The sequence below is a fragment of the Cryptosporidium bovis genome (genome assembly GCF_009768925.1).
Source record: "Cryptosporidium bovis isolate 45015 chromosome Unknown contig_11, whole genome shotgun sequence".
Lineage (NCBI taxonomy): Eukaryota > Apicomplexa > Conoidasida > Eucoccidiorida > Cryptosporidiidae > Cryptosporidium > Cryptosporidium bovis.
In genome coordinates this window covers 162,134-188,621 of record NW_027125037.1, presented here as the reverse complement: position 1 = coordinate 188,621, position 26,488 = coordinate 162,134, and the positions used below count along the sequence as shown (strand labels likewise).

General features: G+C 29.5%; 9 protein-coding genes across 9 annotated transcripts; 6 read left to right on the top strand and 3 right to left on the bottom strand.

Moving 5' to 3' along the window:
• Positions 1–324: 324 nt before the first annotated feature.
• Positions 325–3,930, top strand: FG379_000459 (uncharacterized protein; the record flags this gene model as incomplete). The annotated part of the gene is made up of 1 exon (XM_067325870.1): positions 325–3,930. One exon carries the CDS (start codon positions 325–327, stop codon positions 3,928–3,930), a length of 3,606 nt encoding a protein of 1,201 aa, XP_067182711.1.
• Positions 3,931–4,585: 655 nt separating this feature from the next.
• On the top strand, positions 4,586–7,678 carry FG379_000458 (uncharacterized protein; the record flags this gene model as incomplete). The annotated part of the gene is made up of 1 exon (XM_067325869.1): positions 4,586–7,678. One exon carries the CDS (start codon positions 4,586–4,588, stop codon positions 7,676–7,678), a length of 3,093 nt encoding a protein of 1,030 aa, XP_067182710.1.
• A 22-nt stretch (positions 7,679–7,700) lies between these two features.
• Positions 7,701–11,306, bottom strand: FG379_000456 (uncharacterized protein; the record flags this gene model as incomplete). The annotated part of the gene is made up of 1 exon (XM_067325867.1): positions 7,701–11,306. One exon carries the CDS (start codon positions 11,304–11,306, stop codon positions 7,701–7,703), a length of 3,606 nt encoding a protein of 1,201 aa, XP_067182708.1.
• A 623-nt stretch (positions 11,307–11,929) lies between these two features.
• On the top strand, positions 11,930–14,278 carry FG379_000455 (uncharacterized protein; the record flags this gene model as incomplete). The annotated part of the gene is made up of 1 exon (XM_067325866.1): positions 11,930–14,278. One exon carries the CDS (start codon positions 11,930–11,932, stop codon positions 14,276–14,278), a length of 2,349 nt encoding a protein of 782 aa, XP_067182707.1.
• A 433-nt stretch (positions 14,279–14,711) lies between these two features.
• FG379_000454 (uncharacterized protein) lies at positions 14,712–15,116 on the bottom strand (the record flags this gene model as incomplete). The annotated part of the gene is made up of 1 exon (XM_067325865.1): positions 14,712–15,116. One exon carries the CDS (start codon positions 15,114–15,116, stop codon positions 14,712–14,714), a length of 405 nt encoding a protein of 134 aa, XP_067182706.1.
• Positions 15,117–15,611: 495 nt separating this feature from the next.
• Positions 15,612–17,666, top strand: FG379_000453 (uncharacterized protein; the record flags this gene model as incomplete). Its single annotated transcript, XM_067325864.1, has 1 exon — positions 15,612–17,666. The coding sequence occupies one exon, from the start codon at positions 15,612–15,614 to the stop codon at positions 17,664–17,666; it is 2,055 nt and encodes a 684-aa protein (XP_067182705.1).
• A 273-nt stretch (positions 17,667–17,939) lies between these two features.
• On the bottom strand, positions 17,940–19,406 carry FG379_000452 (uncharacterized protein; the record flags this gene model as incomplete). Its single annotated transcript, XM_067325863.1, has 1 exon — positions 17,940–19,406. The coding sequence occupies one exon, from the start codon at positions 19,404–19,406 to the stop codon at positions 17,940–17,942; it is 1,467 nt and encodes a 488-aa protein (XP_067182704.1).
• Positions 19,407–20,456: 1,050 nt separating this feature from the next.
• Positions 20,457–21,269, top strand: FG379_000451 (uncharacterized protein; the record flags this gene model as incomplete). Its single annotated transcript, XM_067325862.1, has 1 exon — positions 20,457–21,269. One exon carries the CDS (start codon positions 20,457–20,459, stop codon positions 21,267–21,269), a length of 813 nt encoding a protein of 270 aa, XP_067182703.1.
• Positions 21,270–21,977: 708 nt separating this feature from the next.
• On the top strand, positions 21,978–26,447 carry FG379_000450 (uncharacterized protein; the record flags this gene model as incomplete). Its single annotated transcript, XM_067325861.1, has 1 exon — positions 21,978–26,447. The coding sequence occupies one exon, from the start codon at positions 21,978–21,980 to the stop codon at positions 26,445–26,447; it is 4,470 nt and encodes a 1,489-aa protein (XP_067182702.1).
• Between the last annotated feature and the right edge of the window lie 41 nt (positions 26,448–26,488).

Sequence of the window (26,488 nt, the reverse complement as noted above, 5' to 3'; positions counted from 1 at the left end):
AAAACGTAATTACATGCAAGTAGCTGCATAATGTTTGTGGGGTATATAAAAATAAGTACAAAACGTGTCTTATTTGTTAATAATTGACTGATGATTCGGTAATTTTGCTCACTTATCTTATTTTTATAACTTTGATATGCAATAATATAGACCGATAATTCATTTATTTGTACCTTAAAATAATTAACAAAGATTATTATTGAACAATAGAAGAGAAAGATCCGCTATATTAAAAAAATTGAAATATAAAATAGAACACGTAAATTCAACAACAAAAGCATTAAGTTATTTGTAGTTAATTCATTAGAAGAAAAATAAAAATTTATGACTTGTCGAGATGAATTTTTTTATGACCAAAACGAGATATATGATGGAATATCTAGAGGTAAACTGAAAAAGAAAGACTTAGGGTGGAATATTTGGCTTGGAATAGGATTTGTAGTTGTTATAAATATATGGATTATTATTTATTCTTCCAGATTGCTTAAAATAGTTTATACTTATGATAATAAGGATAACTTAATGAATTTAGTTGAATTTGAAACTGATATTACACAATTTGGGTATGATATAGGAGAGCTGAGCTTATCAATACTTACATTTTGCATACAAGAAAGTGATCCAACACTAGTAAACATACCGGTAAGATTAGGCCTTTCTGATCAGATAGTGAAACAACGATATCAAGTAAGAAATTATTTGGACACGCTGAATGAGATTAAACTACCAAGGGGAATGGAAAACAAAAATGATGTTATAAAAGAAATATTAGCTAGGACTTCTAATTTGTTAACAGCTTTGGTACCGTTAAACATAAGATTTGAAGATCAACCAAGTCCAATTTCTCCAGCACCACCACCTTACTATGAACCAGAGAGAACGAATATAACAGAGGATGAGTTAAAAAAATCAGTAGAAAGTGATTCAAACACGTTCCTTGCTGCCAAGTACCTTTGTAACAATACAGATTACATATTAGAAGAGAGTAACTATATTATGTTTAAAGCAATGGAATTGAGTAACCCTGTAAGGTTGTTTGACTTTGATTACTTAAATAAATTTGCGCTTGAAAATGACTATATAAAATATCATAAAACAAGTTCAATATTAACATTTCACTATTTAATAATTATAATAGTAGTTTTAACAACATTTATACTTTTTTACTTCGGTGCCTATGATTATTTTCAAAAAAATAATCGTTTAAAAATGATGAAGTACAGTAAGTTACAAATAAGTGATATTTTAGAAAAAATAATAAGAATAGATGGAACTAATAGAGGAATAATAATCGATGCCTTTGTTCCAATATTAAAAATATCGAACAGTATTCGAATTGTATGTAATGGAATAATTAAGGAGTATGGTAAGCAATTGGGTAAAATACAAATTAATAGATTAAATGAAATAAATAACAGCATACATGAATTTGAGAATTGTGTTGATTTGTCAATAAAGTACTCAGAAATAATGAGAGATATAGTGGACAATTATAATGATAACATTAATTCAAATGATTATTTCAGTACTATTGATATTATTGAATTAATTGAAAACGATTATAGTGAAAATTTCAGCAAGTATAACAATCATTTTTTCTCTAAAAATATAAATAATAAGTTTTTATTGAGTGGGAATAGAAAACAATTTAGTGAAATGTTAAATTTTATGATAAAAAGTCTTGGAATAAACGAAAGAAAGTCAATTTATTGGGATATAATAACAATCAAAGATAATTCATTCATTCCAATTTCAATGATAAATTCCCTTGGTGAAATAGGAAAATCAGTCGTTGAAATTTTGTCTGGTAATTGGAACTTTGATACAAATATTGAAAACCCTGAGAGTAAATCATTTCTTATAATTGACCTTGTACTAAATAAAAACATTGATGGTGATAATAATACATACAATGGTTATGATACAGAATCCAGAACCCATAAAATAACTAAATATCTTAATTATATGATTGCAAAGAGAATGGCAAAAGCTATATTTGGTGGAATTATCATAAATAACAATAATTATATCAATGACAATATAGACTATAACAAAACGATTGAGGAAAGTGAATTATTTAATTTGCAAGAATTCTTTGATTCTCAAAACATGGAATGTAATACATTAATAATTCCGTTAAAAAGTATTGATATGCCTACTCCAAATAGTGATATTAACAATGTTAAACATAGTTGCAACAATAATGAACAAGTGATAATATATGCATGTGGTATAGATGACTACTATTCAAATATATTTGAAAGTGTTTCTAGATTGCTTTCTTTCAAATATATCCCAATCGATTATTGGGAATTAAGTAAAAAGGAAGGAGTATTGGATCATCTAATGGAAAAACCTGGATATTGGCTATTTGATGTGACAACTTTGGATTTATTTAGAAAAGTGAAAACATCAATAAGTAATATAAAGGACTACGATGATTATCATCAAAATGATATCGAAATGATATTTATATCAATTTCTGATTATTCCATTAGAGTTATATTTGAATTTAATAGGAAATCCAATTTTGTTGACTATTATTGTAAGTTAAAGTCATTGTTAAATTTTGGCATCGAAAATAAACCAGAAGTTATGAGAAACGATTCAAATAAAGATATTGAGTATGACTATAGAAAAATCATTAGTTTGTTTAACAGGCCCATAGTTGAGATAAAGCCCGATTTATTTGAAGACATTAATAAACTAGTTTTAGATACAACTGAGAACAAAAAATTAAGGAGAAATTTACCATTAATAAATGAAAAGATATTTACACTTGTTAATATTCAGGAAATGTTGGCGAGTCAAATGAATGAAAATATGAATTGCTCAAGCAAAAATGAAGATAGTAACAATTTAAATTATGAACAAAAATATGTGGTAAATAAACCAAAAGAGCTTGAAAATTCATGGAAAAGCATTGATGTTCTCACGATGGATAATGAACGAATTAAAGGAATAGCAGAATATTTGATACATTACCGTTATGTGGAACTAATCAAGGATAAAAATAAATACAAGGAAGATATCACGAAGTGGCCAATAAATATAAACAAAATAAAAAGATTTGTACAAGAACTACAGAATAATTACCATGAACAAAACCCATTCCACAATTTTCATCATGTTGTCAGTGTTTCAATTACATTAAATCAATGGCTTGATAAACCCTCGGTAAAAAAGTATGTAAATTCATTGGAGGCCTATTGTTTAGTTATATCCTCACTGGGTCACGACTTGGACCATCCTGGGTTAAATAATGATTTAATGAAGGAGATTCAAAATATGTATAAAAACACTCAGAGCAGTCACGATGACTTGTACAAGATGTTATGTGAAGTAAGCACTATTTCAACACTAGACATATATAATGGTATTTCATTACTTGAAAATCATCATACATCTCTTCTGTTTTCAATTTTGAATAATGAATCATGTAACGTATTTCCACCATTTTGGTCAATTTACTTTGAAGATTTGAAAAAGATGGTTGTAAATGCAATACTTTTTACTGATATGGAATATCACAAATATATTAGAAACTATTTGGACAACTTCATTAAATATCTTGAAAACAATAAAGAAGATGAACATATTTACGAAGTTAAAAAGAAGTTTTATTTATCATCTCTTTTACATTCTGCAGACATATCAAACCCACTAATGGATGGTGAAATATACCTAAAATGGTCCAACCTTATTTTCCAAGAATTAAGAAACCAAATTAGAATCAAAGAAATGTTGAATATAAGCGAACAAGAAGATAGTAATTTCGAGGATAATGACGTAAAACAGCAAGTCTATTTCATAAAATACATTTGTATTGGATATTTTGAGTCACTAAACACATTTGATACCTCCATTTTGGGAGACTCTATTCAAAATCTCTATAACAACTATGATTATTATCTAAATTATAGTCAATGATACAGCAAATGACAAGATTAACACTGATTGATAATACTCTAGAAAATTGAACACTAAAAAGTGTTATAACAAAAAAAATTACTATTTAAAACCATCCATTTTCATTAAAATATTTATATATTCAGATATTGCACGCAAAAATCAGAAATGACTATTGTCATCACATTTCGCGCCAAGGCTGTGTGGGTGCATTTTAATAGTAAAGCAAAAAATAAATACAAAATACACCCCAAAATGGAATTAGGTATATATGAGAATGTAAAAAAGAAGATTACAAAGAATTTTTGGTTGTAAGATATAAGCCATACTCCTGTTTAACGGAATATACAAATAAATAAATAAATATAGTTGTAAATCAAAACGAAAAATTAGGAAATAAAGTAATATTTCTGTGTGAATGAGATAAACAAGGACTGATATTGGAAACAAAAAAGTTAAATACTTTACTTATATGAAAAAGCTATAACAATAAAAAATAATAATTTTTAACTTAAAAATATCACCATTGGCGATAATAGTGAATAATATTAAAAGTTAACTATAGTATTTTTTTTCCCAAAAAGAGTGACCTAGTTTTAACCAAGCGTAAAAAAAATATTATGTAAGGTGGAAATTAAGTTTTAGAAACAGAGATTAATTTTAATGGAATTAAAAAATGTCAACAGAAAATATAAGTAAGAATGAGAGTGAATTAACTAGTAAATCAATTCTTTCTCCAATAAATAGAAATCGTACATTACTACTAAAAAAAAGTGAGTTAACAATTAAAAAAAATGATATGGAGGCATCAGATTTGAGTGATAATATTGGAGAAGAGACTGCACCGTTAATAAAAGTAACTCATGTAAAATCAGTTAATAATCTACCAGAAGTTGGAGGAACAGAATCGGGACCAAAAAACGATTCTTTGAGTAAGTCAATAAAAAAAGAGTTGTCTCTAACAAAGAATAGCGTTAGTAATTTAAATAGTTCAAGAATATCAGGTTTAACGGGGAAAGCAAAAGAAAGAAAAGTTGCTATGCAATCACAGTTTTTAAAGCTGAAGAGGTCCGAGTTACCAAATAACTCAGTGAATGTGAGTCAAATAGCTCCAAATATGGTTAAAAGTCAAAACTATTTAGAAAGCAAAATAGATTCTCTTACTGCAGGAAAGAACAATATGAAAAGTACAAATTTGTATAATGATTATTTGGATTTAGCAAGTACTAAATTTGTTCCAACAAAAAAGTCAAATATGAACAATAGATCAGGCTTGTTTGGACACGAACCAAACACATACACCACAAATCCCTTGGTAATAGAGGATTTAATAGACGAGTTAGAAGAAAAAGCCAAGAACTACTTTATAATGTTCTCAAAAGAGAGGAAGGAAAGGGAAAAATTAGAAAGACAATGTTATTGGATGCAAGAAGAAAACAAGACTCTTCAAATTACCTTAAAAAATCAAATTTCTACGATACAAGGGTTACAAAACAAAATAATAGATTTGAGAGGTAACCCAAGTGTAATAACAGAAACTATTGAAAGAATAGATATGTTATATACACAATTAGATACACTTATACAAGCATTTGCAGGAGTTTGCAGCTATATTACATTTAACGAACCAAAGGATAGAAGGGAGATAATTGAATTAGTTTTGGAATATCTTCATCCATGTAGAGGGCTTGACTTAAGACTAAATTCATTATATGGTTCAATATACTACTTTAAATTGGGAGTAGTGAAAGAACTTCCGCCACCAATTCAACCACCTGAAAAAATACCTGGATATGATGTTTGGCAACCACCAGTTAGAAAAACCGAAAGGCCTGCTGAGGAGGCGGACAGTGTTAAGCTACCACCACATATGCAACAAGGTAATTCACTTTCTAAGGTTGCTGAAAATTATATGAAAGATGATCGAAATCTACAAACAAATAATGATAATAAAAATACAGATGATTCTTCACCTAAAATAATGTCTCCAGTGGCATCTACTAAACAAGTAACAATACCTGTCACTTCTTCACAAGTATCCGGTGATATAAATGTACCATTAACAGGATTTGAAATTATAATTAAGTCGGTACAAAGAATAGAGCAAGTGGGAGATGGAAAAGGAAAACTATTCTTTGTTGCAAGAATAGATAGCGAGTCGACAACAAAATGCAAGAGCAATCCAGTTAGAAAGTCAGCAGAATTTGAGTATATAGTGAATGATAAAGAAGGAAAAGGCTCAATAGAAGAAGAGTTTAAACTAACAATTGATAGCTTGCCACCAAAATCCTCTGGACTATTACCAAGATTCACCATAGATATGTGGGATACATCAAATCCAACAGAACCTATTGGTCACGCATCTAAGACGTTTATAGATCCGTCAACACTTGTACCAGAACAAGCGTGGGAAGTATTTGCAGATGATGGGGAAAAACTTATTGCAAACATTATTTTAACGGTTAAGCCATTGCCAGGAGACTCAATGCTTCCTGCTGGAAGATTTATAGTGGCAAAAGAGACTAAAGGAAAGACTGAATCTGCTCCGAAAAAAGAGAGCAAGTTATCAAGATTAAGTCTTAGAGGTGACAAGGAAAAGGGTATGGATAAAATGAATGCGATATTAAGACCAGGAATCAATTTATTAAGAAAGGTAAGCAACAACGATGCATCCAACAACCAGAATAAGGTCAGTCCAAGTGGTAATTCTAAGTCATTAGAAATAAAGAAGAGTATTCCACCTGATATAAAAGAAGAGGACTTATACAAGATAAATAAATCAGCAAAAGTTGTATCTACTAGCAAGGAACCAGATGAAAATTTATCCAAAGACTTAAATGCTAAAATATTAACAACTAAAGCAGTAACCAAGTCTACAATTACCCCATTAGCAGCCACTTCAAAAAGTCTAGAGAAATCAATAAAAGTTGGTGTTAATGAATCAACGAGTACACTAAAGTCAACTATGAAAAGTTTGGAAATTCTTAAGTCATCAAATGCTGAATCCAGTTCCAGTAAATCTTCAGAAATTGCTTTAAAGAAGTCAGCAGTTTCTTTAGATGAAAAGGAGTCAAAGAGCATTCCAAACATTATTAAAACAAGTGCCGTAGTTCAACCAAAAACAGAAATAAAAATTAAAGTTGAACCTGAATCAGTTCCAGCATCAAGCCCATCTGAGCAAGGAACCGTTGATATAGCTAAAAAATCGCTGCCTACTGTTCCAAACGAACAAAATCAAGTATCACCACCTAACAAGACAGCCTCTATCGTTCCAAAAAAAGGTAAAATTGAAATAACACCTAAGTTAACAAATATTAATGTTAAAGTTGAGCCTAAAGTTAATAATGTAAAAACAGTAGAGGTTAGTAAAGAACCAGCAACTCCAATGAAAATCCCTAAGGACAGTGTTCCGCCAATAACTAACAAAGTAAACATCAAAGCAAATATTCCAGCAATTAAAAAGATGGACATTAAAGGACCTAATAATATTGTAAAGACCAAAAATCCAGTCCCAGTTATCAATATTAAAAAACAAGGAAATGTAATAGCGATAAAACCAAAACTATTGGGAGACGGGCCTAAGAATGCAGTTACAATAACACCAAAAATAGTAGCGACACCTCCTAAATCAGTCTTCGGTAATAAAGCAGGTGCTACGAATGCAGTAGTTACAGGAAAAGATGATATTAAAATAATGGTAACAAAAGGTGCTACAAATATTGCACCAAAAATAATCCCAAAAGTCAAAATAGTTCCAAAGATTAAGTAGTTAATGCTGTAAATTGATATATTTAAGGAACATAACAGTATATTTGTTGGTCTCTACTATTGGAATTTGTACTTGAGTCGATTTCAATTAAGTCTCTTTGAATAAGAGAATCTAAACACTTTGAGGTTTCATCTTCAATTATGGACTTTTTACTTTTCGATTCTTGATTATCTATGCCAAATGAATTTTTATAAGTAGAAAATAGCTCTTTAGTTATTAATTCGGTAATGTTTACAAATGAGGATCTTTTCCTGAATTTAAGGTACCTAATTATCATTGCATCTACTTTGTATCTATTATTTTTGAACGTGTTACATATAAGGCTTTTTATACTGTCTAGTTCAGACTCACCAGTACCGAAAATATAATCTTCTTTATTCATAATCGAATCCTCTTTTGGAGTAATAAATGAGTCCAAATAGCTGTTTAAAGATAATTGTTTCATATATGTACTGTTATCGACCTCACAATAGTAACAATTAACATAGTCAATGACTAATAATGCGGTATCATTTTTATCAACCAAGTCTCCAATTTCATTATAAATTGAGACAACATTTTCTTTATTCAAAAATTCGTCGTTTATATTAATCAATAAGTAATCATCTTCATTTTTATCTTTCATTCTTTTCTCTTTTTCACCCGAAATTACTAACATATTTTCTTCTTTTATGTTTAAAATAGGAGAAACTGCCACTTTATTTACTGTATCTCTACTATTGTCACTTAAAATAGTTACTTTGTTTTTTCTAAATAATCCGTAAATATTATCTTTCAAAATATCATAATGATTTGAAGATAAGTAAACATTATCATTATTATTGAAACACAGCAATAATATTGCCTGCTGCAGTGTCAGTATTAATTTTATATCCAGCCTTTTAATTCCAATTTCATTACAATATGAATCTAAATTCGGTGGTAGGTATTCTACAATGCAAGTTCCAAGATTACAAGACCATATTAAATTTCTAGAATAAATATTTTTATAATACTGCTGATATAAAGTCATTTCGCTGTATATCAAATTGATATCACTGTCTTTATCTTTATAATTAATAAATAACTCAGAGTCAATAAAGTTATCACTTTTATTTAAAAATGACCAGTTACTGGAAGACAAAACAATAATAGAAAATGGTATATCAATATCCATATTATTTATTATTTTATCCTTCTTTAATTCAATTTTCTCGTCCATTTCATTATAATCATCATTCTTAGTATTATTATTGCTAGCCTCAGAAAAGCCTAAATCTTCTAATTTTAACCATGCATTAATTTTATCATAAATGTAGGATGAACTGTTCGATATTCTTGATAATCTTTTAGAATATGAAGAAAATTTTATCTCAGAATTCTCTTTTTCCTTAAAAAAAATATTAATATCAGTATTTTTGTTGAACGAGTCACATAATATGTATAACTTAAAAATAGATGATGATAAATACCAATCCCTGATTATAAAATTAAACTTATTAATAAAAGAATAGCCACATTCATTGTATAGTAAAAACATAAAATACATCTCAAACAAATTGATTTTGGTATTCAACATTTCAATAATCTCGCTACCTTTTTCTTTTGAAATTACCATTCTATATAAATCTAAAGTATTTTTTGCATTTAGACCAAAACCAACTTTATTTGGGATGTAATTACCTATTAGTCTTTGTGAAAATAAACGTAGATAATAATTCTGAAAAATTTCCTTCTTATTACTACATTTAAATACAAACATTACACCTCTTAGATATTTACTAATCGTATCATTACAGTCTTTATTTACAAATTTTAACATTGAGCTGTTTTGTTCAGTTTTATTTAACCAACATAATAGATCCATATTTACTCTTGAGGTTCTTATTATTCCTGACTCTTCTAATCCACTATAGTCATTACTATCGGCAGATAGTAAATTGTAAACAAACAATGAAAGCCCATACATTAATTCCTCTGATATCTCATCATTATAATTTGCGATGATAGTCCATGAATCGTTTATACATATATTGCGTATCTTATCGTTATCCTTGAATGACTCTCTACAAATTTTCTCTATTTTTAAATATAAATCTAAAATTTTCTTAGTTGTACTTATATATAAATCGTATTCATGTTTATTGCATCTAATTAATTTCATGGATAATTCAATACCTATGTCTGTAATACATGTCTTTATTTCATTTATAACCTTATTTTCACTTTTTTTCTTCTTAAAAAGGTTATAGATGAATTCTAATGAAGAGTAGTCGTCGTTTATGACTAATTCTCTCAAATAACTTTTATTTACACTGTCTATTGTCCTTGAAAAGCGTGATATTATGTCATCTGATATAAGAACATCTAAAAGCATTAATTCCGTATTTTCCATATATGAATTCCAATTGATACAAGAAATTTCCAATGTTCTTTTCTTACTCAAAGGAAAGTCTTCTGTCCAGTAGTCATTTCTAATAAACAATAATAAAGAATTATTCAAATTTGTTCCAGAATGATTATTTTCTGTCATTGATTCGTTTTTGTCATCATTTTCAGGTATATTATCTTCCTCATAATGGTATTTTTTGTTATTTGCTTGAGTTATTAGAAATGATCTCTCTAGATCAATCGCCATTTTTAGAAACTTTAAGTAGTCCTTAAATTCAGTTATATTATCATTTCTTATTTTTTCATAGTAATAACGACCCATTACATTTAAGTATATTTTCGATACACCGAAGTCTGCTATTCCCAATTGAATAAACATTTCAAATATCTTCTTCAGTATAAAAAATTCCATCTCTTTTCCAAAGTCAGTATCTAATTCGTAATTAAAGTACTTATCCCTTATTACATTCATATTAATCATAATTGAAACAAGACCTCCAATCAAACATAACGGTAAATTATTAAATTCATGTTTTTCAATCTCCAGTTTGTTTTTAAAACTAGAGTAGTCAATATTCAATTCACCAAATATTATCTTCTTTAAAAACGTGTTTGCATTATTTATAAAACCCCTGTAATTATTTTTATTTTGAAATATACCAGGGCCAAAACGTTTAAACATGGAGTCAAAGTATAAATATACATTTGATATTATATCGGTTGATCTTCTGTGATGACACCAAAATTTTGCTAATTCACTCATGTAACTATTCATTTGCCCACCATTAATCATTTCATTGTAAAATTTTGAATCGAATATTAATTCCAAAATAAATATATCCAAACCTTGTGAATTTAAATCATATTCACTTTTTTTTTCTCCTATTATTCTAAGGAATTCGCTTTTACTTATGTTTTCCATATTTATTTTCCAAGTATGCATATATATACTCTCAAAAGTATTATATATAAAGTCATATTTACCCTCATTGCATAAATGAGTTATTAGACGACGCGTCTTTTCAAAATAAATTCGGCTTTTTCTATTATTTTCATCAACCACTTCAGACAATTTCATTCTTTTTGATTCTCTTTGCTTAATATCATCAACATTATTACGCAAATTTTCAAATTCATTACTGTTTACGTTGTCATTCATTAAATAAATACTTGTTAAAAATAAATTGATTTCATTTCTCATATCGGCTTCACTTTTTCCATAATAGCCATATGTATGTGCAATTATCTCTGCTTTCATGGTGATGTTGCTGGTGAATTCAAGCTCTCCACGAAAGCTTGAATTCACTTACTTCTTTGTAACACCCTTAAAGTCAAACAATTGTAGTTCACTCGTTACTCGTAGTACAAGTTATCATTATAAAGTGTTGTTACAAAACCAACAAAAAAAGTCAAGTTAGAACTTTTTCATTAAACTCCTTTTTATTTATTTATCTGCTTTTTTAAGTAAATAGTCAACTGCCCAGTTTTTTTTGCTACCATACCGTTATGACTCTTGGACACGTGTTAATGAAATTCAAAAGGCGCCATTTTATCCCCACATGTTTATATTGATTTAATAAAAAAATGAGGTGTGAAAGATAAAATTAAGAAAAAGAAGTGAAAGGAACATAAAAATTGAAAAAGGCATGAAACGTCTAATTTGAATTTGTAGGATAAGATGTTAAAATGTAAGATACTACTTTTTCTTTCCTTTTTGATGAAAGAAAAGGGGAAATTTTATAGGCACGCAGGCCTTTATGTAATGTAAAAAATTTTTTTTTATCATAAGTTCGAACAATAGTGAGAGAAATTAAAATATAATCGAAATAGGTTTCCTATAATAAATCACTTTGTTCGAAGTAGGTGCAATAATAATAAAATATGGAGCAATTGGAAGTAGTGATAAAAAACAACACTAGACTTACATTTCATCGTTATATACATATATTGGAAAAGGGAGAATGGATTTATCATCCTTTAGAGAAGATAGAACCTGGAGTAATGATTTCATTTGTGTGTTCTAGTGCAACGTACCAAAATATACTTGGTTGTAATGTGGTATATACAAGTATAGTGGACTGTATAGAATACTGCATAAATTATAAATATGAGTCCAGGATAATCGGAGATGGGGAGGCAAATGTGAGAATAGGAATAATAAGTAAGGATGATGCCTTTATCGAAGTTCCAATAAACTCAAACAATGATGATCATATTAAAAAACTGTTTTATTTAGATGCAACAAATGGTGTACAGCGTTCAATAAGGAAGCTAATGACACATATTAATATAAGGGAGACAGAGTTAGGTTCTGACTATCTGGATAAAATAGGAAACTTGGATAATACTCATAAACATGCCAATTGTGACTTTAGAAAGTTGAATTTGAATTCAAATTACTATGAGTGGATAGGAAGACTTAGAAAGTACCCAAGATCATTATACATTAGAATAGTAAATTTTTCAGATTGCGATTTAATACTTCAACTTCCAGCAGCTAAAAAAAGTGATAATGAAAAATTCAAACAGAGAAACCTATCAACATCTACATTATCCTCAGCAGTAACTCCCAGTATTCACTTTGAAAATCACTGTGAAAAGTTATTAACAAGAGGGCCTATTTCGCCTTATTCTATGTCTAATATGATATATGGTGGGCAATGGGTAGAGTTTCCTCCAGAGAAGATAAAATCTTACGGTGTTTATGAATTTGGGGCAGGATGTGAGTCTTTGTTTTCAACAGACTTTATCGGTAATATAATATATAAAGTATCAGGTTACGCTGGAAAAATATTGTTTAATTGGGAATTTCCAGCGGGGATGACTCCAAATCTTACTTCGAATGGCTTTCATAATCTACATAACTTAACAATTTCAAGCCACTGTGAAAATTTCAATGATGGCCATCTAATATTTCATATATTGGACGAATCAAAGCCGTTGCCAATAAGAATATTATCAGTGAAAGCTATTTTTGGGGACAATTTTTTGAATTTATTTAACGATGAAAGCAATCTAAAAAATGATAATGCTCTTGAAAAAAATTCAAATAATGATTTGGGGGGTAGTAAAAGTGGTTCAGAAATCGCAAATAAAAGTAGAGACGTTACCATAAATAAAAAGTTTGGGAGCAGATTTGGTTTTTTTAATGATGAATTAAATGCATCCCCTACATATTATCTATTTGGGAACCAAACAAGGGATATTTCGTTATTCTTCTTTGACTATATTAAACCAAAAGTTGTTTTGAATAATCATGAAAAAAACATTTATTTATACGATGAATTATGCATTGACAATCCTAGAGTATTTTTTTCCTTTTTACTTACAAATAGTAACATAAATATAAATCCAAAATATTCTGCTAATATTGGCTCTTTTTCTCTATTCATAGAATGGTCCATAGGGTGTATTATTTTTAAGAAAATATGGAATTCAGATGAGAAATTGCTGTTAAATTCAAAATTAATTGGTGGGATAAATGAATACAATGTTCTACTTAGTTCGACATATCCAAGTTTATGTAGAAGGAATAAATCGCTGACAAGAGTGTATCCTCCTGTTTTGGTCAACAATAATTCATGTGAAAATGTTTGTTTTATGTTAAACAGAACAAATAATAATTGTGAAAAGACGTTTTTATTAAAAAATTACTGCCACTCAAATCAGGAGATTGCTTTAATAGGCCAACAGTTAATTTCATATATATTAGCCCCTTACCTTGTAAAGTACATGAGATCTAAAACAATAAGCAAAACTGGTAGTTCTTCAGCAATTTCAAACTCATCTAGACATTCAAATACATCAACGGTCTTTCAAGGGCACGTTGAAAGTGAACACATTTGGAAATATTCAAAAGTTAGCTTGAATAATGGAACTGGATCAAAAGAGGGTTATGACAAACAGGGTATACTTGACTTTCAGGGAACTGTTAGTTTCCTTATTTTTCATTGGGATGATTTATTTTGTGAACTTCTTGAAAAAAAACTGCTAAAAATTAACTCGGTTACAAATAAAGATTTTAATCCAGATACTATACTGTGTATTTTACAACGTGTGAGCTTACTTTGGGAAAATAAAGACTTTGAAGTATTTGACGATCCACTATTTATACAAGAGTTTATTGATGTTGGAATTGTGATTTGTGAGATCATTCAGGATAACAATAATTCTAACATTTTGTCTTCATTAAAAAAACTCCGCAGCATAATTAGGTATAATGACAAATAGATTTTTATGTTATAAACATTAATAGTTTCTGCATCTATTGTTTCCATTATCTATATACTTTGAACTTCAGTTTATGATTATTACTTTGATGCGTTGCAAATATTTATCATATTTACTCTGCTTAAAACTGTCTTCATCTAAAGGCACAGTGATCAGATCAAATAAGGAAATAAATAGATGATAGATTAATTATTAATAAATACAATATGCATGTAAGCAAGTAATCTAGTGTATAAGTAATTTATTTTTCAGTGAGTAATATATTTAATAAGTGAATAGTTAATGACTGTCTAAAAAATCTAGTAATTTAATAAACTAATAACATTAACTCCTTTTTCTAGAGTTTCCCAGTTTTTGTGGAATCCGTATTTCCTAAGTTAATGATGAAGATAATTGAATAATAGAACGTAAAATTTGTTAGCTTTAAAACTACCTATTTTGAAAAAGAAAATAAACTTACAGGTTCAGGAGTAAATACCCAATTAACAATTAGTTTTCCAACTTTATAAATGGCATAGGCAGGAATAAGTAAAAATATGTACCATGAGTATATTGAAAAGATGGATAATATAGATACAAAAGTGTTTAATATGTAAACATCTTGATAAATAGAGTATCCAACTCCAACATTTAATCGTGATTTAATACTTGAGTACGTGAATGCATATATTCCGGAAATAACAGAGAATCCGAACCCTGTACTTCCAAAGAGAATTCTGGGATTGTAAAGTTTTTTAAAGAAGAATTGAATTGTTAAGGATGCCATTAACACATAAAAATATATTGATTTGTATTTTACTGCTTCTTTAGCAATTCTTTTTGCTGACTGGCCTGCCATTTTGCGTTTAAATTCTATTACTTTAACTATAAATAATCTAATAGGAATAATAATTTTTTTAGTAAAACTTACTTTAGTTCTTCGTTCTTTTTTAAATTAAAATAATAAAAGTGATTATTCCAAATATGCAGTTTGTATGAATGTTATGTCCAAATTAAAGTTAAATTAAGGAAAAGTATTGGGGAAAAATGGGTTAAAAAAAGTAATTAATAAACAAAATGTATCATCGAATATGTTTTAATTTACTGGTACTAAATAGTAGCAACAATAATGTTCTATAATTATCGATTTATTAATTTTGTATTCTTATCTAACGTGAAATAAAATTAGGAGTTGATAAAGATCTAAACTAAGCGCCTTAATTAAATTTATTTACAAGGACAGGGAATCACAAAATAAAAATACACAAGGAAAAAAAGCACAGTGACAAAATAAATAACTACAACATAATAAATATAGTTAAAGACATTTTTGTTGTATTAGGAGCACAATAACATGAAATTGGTGAGAGCAGTTAGGCATATAGGCCAAAATGCGGAGAAATTCAGGTTTGATTTAAAAATAGAGAATCTTCACGTATATTTACATGAAGAATGTGATATATCTATAGATTGGGTGAGGGGTCCAAAAAGAATATCAGGAAAGGAATCAGTTTCATGTGTGAATGGGAATATAATCCATCCATTTTACCAATCAATGGTATTAATAGCAACATTGTTTCAGAAGTCAAATAAATCATCAAAAGCAAAACAGAGAGATGACATTTTTTTACCAAAAGATTCGAGACTCGTGGTATACGGAAAATATAAGGAAAATCCAATGCCGACTATTATAGGTGAGGTTCCGTTAGAACTTTCTCGTTACGCCAATAATCTAAAATTAGGTGAGAATGCAGATGGTGATCAGACTCATATAGAGATACCACTAATTAAGTGTTCAGATCCTAATTCATATATTGAAGCATACATATCATGTATCTCTTTAGGTGAGGTATCTGAGGGGTTTGATGACACTGCATCTATGATGTCAGGTTTTACTACAGTTTATAGTGAAATAGGCGAGTTTCAAATAAAAACATCGGAAACAAAATTAGGTATTGAAAACACTACATCTTTGTTTAATGTAGGAGATACAAAAAAAAATTTTGATTCTGGAAAGAACAAAAAGTTCCCAAGCGAACACACTCTTGGAATACCAATGTTTTCCATAAGAGAGGATGCAGAGTTTCAGACAGATAATGTGAAGGAGACCGAGGAAATGACGGAAACAGGAACAGTTGTGGATGTTGAAATTCATGTGAATGGTGAAGGTACAACTTGTTCCGGTAAAAATACAAATAACAATCGAGAAATTTTAACAACTGCTACAAATAATTACTCAATTCCAAGTTACTATCCGAATCCAATAATAAATAATACAGAGTGTCGATACAATGAGAATTCTTCTGAAATTACGGGGGATAATTTGGAAAGAATCAATAATAAAGATATAAATACAAGCAAAAATTTGAATTCAAGTAAAAACAGAACGAATGGAGGTAACTCCTCGTCTAAGTCGTCATCCTCATTTGATATACTTACTCAGCGTTTGTATATGGAACAAGAGGAGTACAAAAGAAAAATTAATGAGTATAATATGGAAATTAAGTCACTAAAACAACAACTTCAAATATATTCAGAACAAGAAAAGAATTGGAAGCAAAGAGAGGCAGATTTAATGAATGAGATAAGGCAACTGAGAACAAATGATGATTCTGAGTTATTAACAGATAAAGATGAAAATAGCATTAATATTGACAAAAATGCAGTTAAAAGTCAAAAATTAGTTGATTTAAATGACTATTGCTTACTTCAACAAGAAGTGAGCGAACTTACGGGTGTAAGAGATGAATTAAGACGTCTAAGGGAGTCCGAAAAGTATAACTATGAGAAGTATATCTCAAATTTGGAAAATCAACTTGATGACATTAAAAAACAGTTGGATTACTATCAGAAGACCGGAAAGATTCAGGATGAAGTTGAGGCTGAGTTGTTTTCCATTCCTAAAAACAATCACTATTATCACGGTTCATTTTCAACTGCGAATAGCCATGTTTCGGATGTTGAACTAAACAAACAACAGTTTATTCTAAAAATAAATTCTAGTGAAATTCTTGATGATAGAAAAATAAGCAAAGAGAATAATAGAGATAGCGATTCGAATATAAAATTTTCATACTGTTACGATGAAATAGAAAAAGAATTAATATCAACAAAACTTGCACTTGCTCAAACAGAGACAAATTACCAAATTGAAATAAACAATTTAAAAAACAAAATAGACAAGCAGAAAAAGCAATTACTATCTTATAGTTCTTATGTTGGAAATCTGGAAGTTATTAATGCCGATTTGAAGTACGGATTAAAAGGCATTAATCTTCCAAATGACTACTGTGGTGATGAAAATGCAATACAACCTAAATACGGGAGCAACTCTGAGAATAAATCAAAAAATGGTGCGAGTACAATACATTCCTACTGGAAAACTATTAAACAAAGGATTAAACAGTAATTTAAGACAATTCAGTATCGCTACTTTGTAATTCTAAAAAAGATGGAGAAAATAAGGGACAAACTACACGAACTAATAAATGCAAATATTTCTATATATATGTTTTAGTGAAAACAAATAAAAAGAAGTGGAATTGAATAAAAAAGAACGAAATGCATGAACAATAAATTTGATTTCTACATTATACTATAGACAAATAATACGAAAAACGTTCGCCTCGTTTATATTAAGTTTAAAGGAAAATAGTTAAGTACACATGATTTGTTTTTACTCTTAAAAAAATAGTTTTTTTTTAAATGAAATAAATATTTGTTGGTTTTTTGGAGATGTTTTCTCAATCTTATTAATTTTTTTGCACTTTTTATCATGCTGTATCTCCTTCTTAGACACCCAATCCAGTATTCTTAAGAGTAAATCTTGAAATCCTACTTCTCTTGTCAAAACATGCCACATTTTTTTTGAGGTTATGGGCCATAGAGTAAACTCAGGATCTACATTGCTGTTGATGTCACTAAATTCTTTGCTTAGTAGTTCTATTGTCCGTTTGCTTCCCTCAAAATCAGTTAGTGAGTCGTGTACACAATGGCAAATAAGAAGAGGTATATCTGCCGGGTAAAAGCTTATATCTTTCCTTATAATGTCCGTAAAACTGAGTAAACTCTTGCACATAAGTGCCTTTGCACGTTTTGAATAGTAAAGGGGGTCGTTTTTGGAGAATAAAGATAAATAATCACATGACGGATTTTGAATTCTCCCTCCAACCTGTAAATCTGGAAATAAATATGATGTTATTGAAAGAAACATTAAAAGAAATCTGTTCAACGGTTTTTTTTTAATAGAGTCTAAACTTAGCATTGGTGAAAGTAGTATTGTGCATATTATCCGTGACTTAATGCATTTAATTAATTGCAAATATTCTTGTTTGTCTTCTTTAATTATCTGCCCAATTAATTCAACAAGTCTCAGAGCTGTTGCTCCTCCCATAGATATTCCACATATAACTAATTTATCACCAAAAACATTCTTAAACACACATTCATTACTGTCACAGTGAATACATGCTGCTTTCTTTCTATTAACTAATTGATTGTTAACATATTTATACTTGAACATATTTGTTACACCATAAGAATTCTCTTTTTCTTCACTTTCAACACTATATTGTTTGCTTCCATTTAAATTCTTCTCGCCTCCATTTACTTTACAGTTCCAATTATACACACTTATATTATACTTATTTAAATAATCTCTCTTATTTGGTTTGTATTTCGACATCTCAACTTCTAACATTTGAATAATATTATAGCAGTTATTGTCCAAATTGTCTGTATTGCACTTTTTTCCCTTTGAAAAACCATGTCCCTCCAAATCCAAAGATATAACATCGTAACCATTATTATTAAAGTATTCGATGTAACTCCCAGTATATGTTGTTATATACTTTGATTTTAGCAGAGGATTCTCAATTATATTTTTATCATTGTAGTAGTAGTAGTAGTTATCATGAATATAATTAAATTCTTTGTTTTCAACTATATTCAAGTACTCGCCCAATGTATGACTTGAATATCCATGAACCAAAACAGCAGTTCCTTTTCTCTCCTTGCTTTGATCAGTTCTGAATAAATGGTAGTGATGTTTTATATTAGTTTTCCTACTCTTAAACCCAGTTGTTGAAAACTCTTTTTCCCTACAATATTGATTTGGAGCTACCGAGTATTCTTTTATAAAGTATTCCATAACAACTAATTAATAAAATATAAAGACAAATTAAAATAAAAAATAATCAAGCCAAATGCACACTGTCAGTAGTGAACAATAAACTCAATGCAAATTAACATGAACATGATAATTATACTCTCGAGTCACCTATGTAATTATCTAATCACTCCACATTTTTTCGAACTTGCATACTTTTCCCGCCAACAGCATTTTTTTCAATGGTTGAGAACTCTAACTGTTTATTATAATTTCATTTATTAAGGTTTGTTGTTTGTAATGTATTGGAAAACACTCAATAAAAAACAATTTTATTTTTAATTTGTACCATTTCACCACTTGTTTTAATATTTATTTAGTATTCATCTTGAAAGTAATTTCGTTATTTCACTATTATCAGTTTTTTATTTCATTTTATTATTTATATTCAGCTAAACTTGGTATAACTCTTTTATTTGTTAATGAAATGTCAATTTGAAATTTTGCACCTTTTATTTGATTTTTTTCTATTTTGTTTCTTCGTTTTTAACATGCATGTCAAATTGCATGTATTTCCGGTATGTGCAACATAAAAATTAGAATTAATGACTATTAGGAAAAAAAAGATATAATTATCAATAAACGCGTAGTTCTTTTAAATATATGGAGGATTAGTTATTTTAGACAATTTTGTGTACAAATTTAATATAAATATTGTTAATAGATAAATAACATCCCATTTAAAAATGGCATCAATTTCGTTCAAATTTAATTAGGAAAAAAATAAGGGTATATAAGAAGTACAACTTTTACTTTTAAAAGGGGAATGTAATTATTTATCCTAACAATTTATGAAAATAATGTTACCATAAAATGATAATAAAAAATGGCATATACCTATTTTTTTGTAAATAATGTGTCATTCTATATTAATTTGTATTGAGGGTTGTGAAAAAGATTTGTAAGGACCAGCCAATATTCAAGAAATAAACAACATTTAAAAATAAGCGAATGTAATAACGTTGATCTAAAACAATAAGCAATAATTAGTATCTATAGGCATAATTTACGTGTTGAGAAGAAAAAATAAAAATGCAAGGAGCTACTTGGTCATTTACATGTATTTCTATAATAGAACTAGTTACAGAAGTGATTAATATCGCAATGGAAGATTCAATAAATAATATAGAAAGTTTGATGAAAAGTCAAATATACAACTTAGAATTTTTTAGAAGAGAAATCGAAGGTAATTTACAACACGAAAATAAAGTAAAACAATTAAATTTAGATAATTTAATTAGAACCAAACAACCCATCATTAAATTAAAAAGATTTCAATATAAGGTTAATGAAATAAAGGATAGATTATTTTACGTAAATTACGTGAATGAAGTACAAATAAATGATAATAGAAACGATAATCGAAATAATCACGATTGTGATGTTGAAACATATGATGAAATTGAAAGTTTGCACGAGATTTTAGAAGACAGTTATACTGAATCAACACTCATTCCGATAATGCAGAATGAAACACAAAGTTATTCTAGTTATTACAATACTTTTAGTCTCGAAAATAACTTTATTTACGAAAATTACTATCTAGGTCCAAGTATTGTAAATGAGTGTCACCATCACAAAAAAGACAGCAATTACAGACTATTTTTCAGTTTTCTGGATTGCGATTCAGCTGAAGTAGAAGAACATATTTTTGGAACATTTTTAAAAAATTCCGCCGTAGAGGAAATAAATGAAAATTCAGGTACCACAATAAAGAGCATTACACCACAAAGTGCAGAAAAAAACAACTTTCTTACAAAAATAAACGAGGTTTACGTAAAAATAGTCAATAGTCCAGATTGTTGCTATACCTCATCTTACGTTACAGTGGAGAGTACTGAGTAAACAATATATTTAATACATAAAGAAGAACAAATACAACAAATAGCGAATGAGGGATAAATTTGGAAAAAAATAGGGAGATATACAAATTTCACAGACATATTTAACTAAAACCATACATGGGTCAAAACATGGGTGGGGAGTGGGGAGGGGTGAAGAAACCGTCCATTATAAGCATTAGGCGGGAACTCCGGTCTAATGAATTTAAAGATTAGAAGGGTGAGCAAAAAAGATTTGTTTAGCAGCAAATTAAGATAACGAGTTAAGTGTTTTGAGGATTAAAAATATCTCTATGCGCCTGGTTTCTGAGGATACCTATGATATGACGATTATTTAAAGAATACTCCCAAAAATCTGGATCGTATTGGATCTAAAATGCGCTCACAGAAGGGAGATACAGAGAATAAAAAAACAATGTTATACAAAAGAAATCGATAACTAAAGATGTTTCACTGTGGTCGTGTATATTTAATATAAATATATTCGATATAATTTCATAAAACATTTATATAAATTTCAAATACAATTATTTAATGTATACGTTCACGCATGTCTCAACAAAATGTCACCCCTAAAAGTGTATGTAACTATCCGTCTGTTGTTGTCTCTTCTGATAGGCGCAACGCACATAAATAGTCAAAATCTGAACAAGATATAATTTTGTGTATGGAAGTGGGTTAATAAGAGGATATATGAATTGAAAAATAAAAAATGTCTGATTCGGATAATATTGAATCTGTAATAAATACGGAGCATACGGCCACAGAAGCTCCTAATTTGAGTGAAATACATACATCTCAATATTCAAATCCTCCAATACAAATATCACCTAGTATGAACAGTGTAAATGTTATTAATACAGATAATGGTGAAATAGTGAATACCAGCAGTAATAGCAATATTGTTGAAGATGGAAATGTGATGGAAGCAAGTAACAATCATGTTGAAAACGCAGTCCCTAATAATAATTTAAATAATACGGTTTTAGGTGATCAAAATAACGTAACTCAAAAAAATGTTTCAGCGATGAATGACACAACATCGGTAATGCCAATAAACCATAATTTCTCAAGAGCAACAGAAGCCTCTGCAGCAACTTCAAAATCGAATGTTTCTGGAATAGGAAATGCAGCTCTAAACGTCAGTACAATGGGTGGAAATGCAAATATTAACCCTGTTGGCGGGTATAATGGCATTCAATTAGATTCTTCTCAAAATCTGCAACAGATACAGGCAAACAATATAGGAAGTATCAATGTTACACAGCCAACAGGAGCAGATTTGATTAATCAACACCAAATTTTGATTTTGAATGCATTACAACAACAACATTTACAAATGCAAAAGCCAAAAGTACAGCAAAATGATTCATCCTCTCAAAATCAGAATATTCAGAATAATCAACTTCAAGCACAACTACTTAATTCATTGGTTTCACATCAACCTCAGATGAATCAATTGATGTTTCATAATCCTATACTTTTTAATGCTTTGCATTCTGGGAATAACAATCCAATTGGAATTCCTCCCCTTCCTCCACATCCAGGACACTCTTCCATAGGATTACAACCATTTCCAGTACATCCATTGCTTTTACCGGCAGTTTTGCATGCACAGCAGCAACAACAGAAACAACAAACAAGCCAGGAAACTCAACAACTAATAAATTCCCCACATAATCCGACGATTCAGGCAACACAAATTGAAACATCTGCGGATGATAACCCTGCCTCAAAGGTGGCTACAATAAGTGAAGCAGGAAACAATGGGATTAACTTAAATTCAAAAATGACAAATTCTCCTAAAGTTGAGATTCAAACCACGAATATTACTAGTGAAAATATAACTAATAAAGCAGAACCAGCAAAAAATATTGATTTAGCTAATTCATCACCAAACATGAATCCAAGAGATAGTAGTGGTCTGAAAATGCCCTCTCCATCTTTGATTCACAATATAAATCAGCTTCCACCTACAATATTACCTTTACCACAACCACATCAAGGAATGAGGTTTCCGCAGCCAGGAATTACGGGACAGAATAACTTGATAAATCCATTTTTCATGCTTCAAAGGATGGTATCCCCAAATTCATTATATATGGGTTTTAATCCCCAATTGGGTATGACGGCTAATAATTCAAGTAATAACAATAATACTAGCAATGGCGCAGGTAATAGTTCGGTTAGTAATGGTAACAATGCTTCAGGTAGTGCCACTGTTGCTGCACAACCAGGTATATTACCTAATTCAGGTCATGTACAAATTCCAAATATACCGTTATTGCCTCCACAAGGATTATTAGCGGCAGCTGCAGGAATTCCTAGTCAACAAATACCTCAAGTATTAAATTTCATCAATAACGGTGGTGGGATTATGAATAACGGTGAATTTTTTGGTCAAAACATTTTAGGTGGAATTGCAAATTTATCAGGAATAGGTGGTAATTTTTTGATGGAGAATGATTTGGAGAGATTACATAATCATGCAGAAAGTTTAGTTAAGACATTACTTGAAACATCTGTCCCAAAAGCAGGAGTAAAATTACGTTTAGAGTGGGACAAAAAAAGATATTGTTTCAAATTTACCGTTTATCAGGTTGAGGAAGTAACAGATTCACTAGGTTTTCAGAAAAAGAGAATGATACCAATAGATCAAGATGAATTATTTGTTAATGTGAATGCATCCAAACAATTAAATATAGAAAATATAGAAAAAGCGATGTGGAGTGCATTTGTGTCTGTTCGTCATACATTGGCGAAGTATTGTGATCGTCAAGCTGGACAAAGGCGTCAAACTAGTACAAGTGTATCTACAACTGGAGCAACGAGTTTATCTAGGGGTTTAGTTCAAAACAACTTAACTAAAATGGAGGATAATAATAATTCAATGATTATTGGGGGAGGCACAGGTGGTAAAATAAAGGGATATAAAAAAGATGAATTAAATATTAATAATCTATTGGATAAAAAATATTTGCAAGGTGCGACAAATGGCAATTTAATTTCATTGAATCTAGCAGGAGCTATTAATGGGAAAAGCTCCTATAAAGCAGATCCATATAATACAGGAAATAGCCCAGGTGTTGGGTCAGCTACAGTTCATGGAAACGCTAATATAGGTGGAAATGGAAGGGGGAAAAGAGGGTATGCTGGAACTACAACTAGATCTGGAAGATTCGTGTCTTTGAAATATGGATATGATGATTTGATGCTTAGTGATGATGAAGGAACAATGGGTGGTGAACAAGAATATGTTGGTAGAAAAGGAAGAAAGCCTAAATATGGTAATGTTAATATTGCTGTCGGTGGAGGGTCTTCTTCTGGTGAGGATAACAATATTAATGGTGTTATTTCGAATAATATATCCTCAACAAATAATAGATATGCTAAAACTTATATAACAAATAGAGGAAGAAGAGGTTCTGGCCACTCTTCAAACAGTAATTCTGGATTAGGAATATATAAAACAAGAGGTTCTGGATTGTCCTCAGATATTTACAACAACCATGACTCAATTACAGTTGCAACTTCAAATGCCCCAATATTTGTATTGCAAAAAGATGAACCTGGAAAAAAACATTCACTAGTTGGTTTGTATGCAGAATGGGTTGACAAACATACAATATGGGATCCTAGAAAAGGCCCTTTGAAAACGGTATTTGTCTCTGAATCATTTAGCAAGGAAGATTTTAATAATGACAAGAGGGACATACTCAGATTTACCACAAATAATTACATAAAATGGGATCCTTCTCACATAATTACTGATTTAAGAAGTATACATATACCTATATCAATGGCAGGTGAATATTTTGGTTTACTTAGAAAAGAAAGAACAAGCAACAATGATGATGAAAGTAATAATGAAGGCTATCTTGTAAAAAATAATTCTGATAGTGTTGATGAAATTGATTGTGATAACAAAACTAATAATAATAATGATAGTGAAAATCATAACAACAAAAATGTCAAAGAGTCAAATACAGTAACACCTATTACCATTAAAGGCAATAATGTTCCTAATGCAAATCAGATAAGATTCGTTTCAAACAATGAAAAATACAGAAATTTACTATCCAGTTTTAATAATAGCAATGATAATATGTCTTCAATGGGTAGCGATGCAAATGAAAAATATTTAGAAGAGAAATTGTTTGAGTTAGAAACTGTTGATTCAGTATTAGTTTCTACAATACAAACAACTGCAGCTTTAGAACAGAGAAAAAAGAAAGAAAATAAAAACTCGTTGGCTACTACAATTCCAACTGGATCATTTTTAACATCTGTATTTTCACATAATCACAGCAATAATAATTATAATTCGGATAGCACTAATGAAGAAGATAATTTAATCGGAGGTAATGATAGAATTACCATTAATAGTAATATGTATAACTCTGATGATCATCTTATAAATATAAATAATGAGGAAATACAAGAATATAAACATTTGATATTGAGATTTATGCATCAACAAAACGGAGATGATGATTTTACACTTGAGAATAATAATAATAATTCAATGTTAATTGATTCAAATACTGAAAATAAGGACAACACTAGTCAATCATTCGATTCGAATAATAATGTCAATTCAATATCTAAAAATGGAAATCGTCTGGCATCAAGAGGTTTAAAAAGGCGAGGAACAATGAGAAATGGCAGTATTGTTGATAACGATCAGATTCACAATTTAAATAATCTTCAAAGTAGTAGTTCAAACAATCAAAGTGCATTTAATAACGATGATAATACTGAAATAAGAAATAATCATCCTAATGCTTTGAACAGTATTTCAAATTCCAGTTATAGCAGTAACAACTACAATCAGGTGCCGAATGGATTAACTGTGACTGGTACGAGCGAGGAAGGAATTAATTTTAATTCAGGGATGTTTGGAAGTGGTGCAATTGCAGCATCAGCAATGTTAGAGTCATTAATTACTTCAGTAAGAGGAAATTCTAGTGATAAGTATAGACAACAACAGATGTTACAGGCATATCCTCAAAACAGATTTGTTTCAAAAAAGAAGTGCAAGGAGACAAATGAAATATTAGCGAAATATGTCAATGATCTTGCTAATGAATATTGTAATCGCAACTTTGGTTCGAGTAATTTGGCCGACGGATATGTTAATGCTTTTAACAGTCACGTCCTAAAAAACTGCAATAAGCAATAATAGTGAAAATAAGATCGTTAGTGTTATTTTCTTTCGAGGGA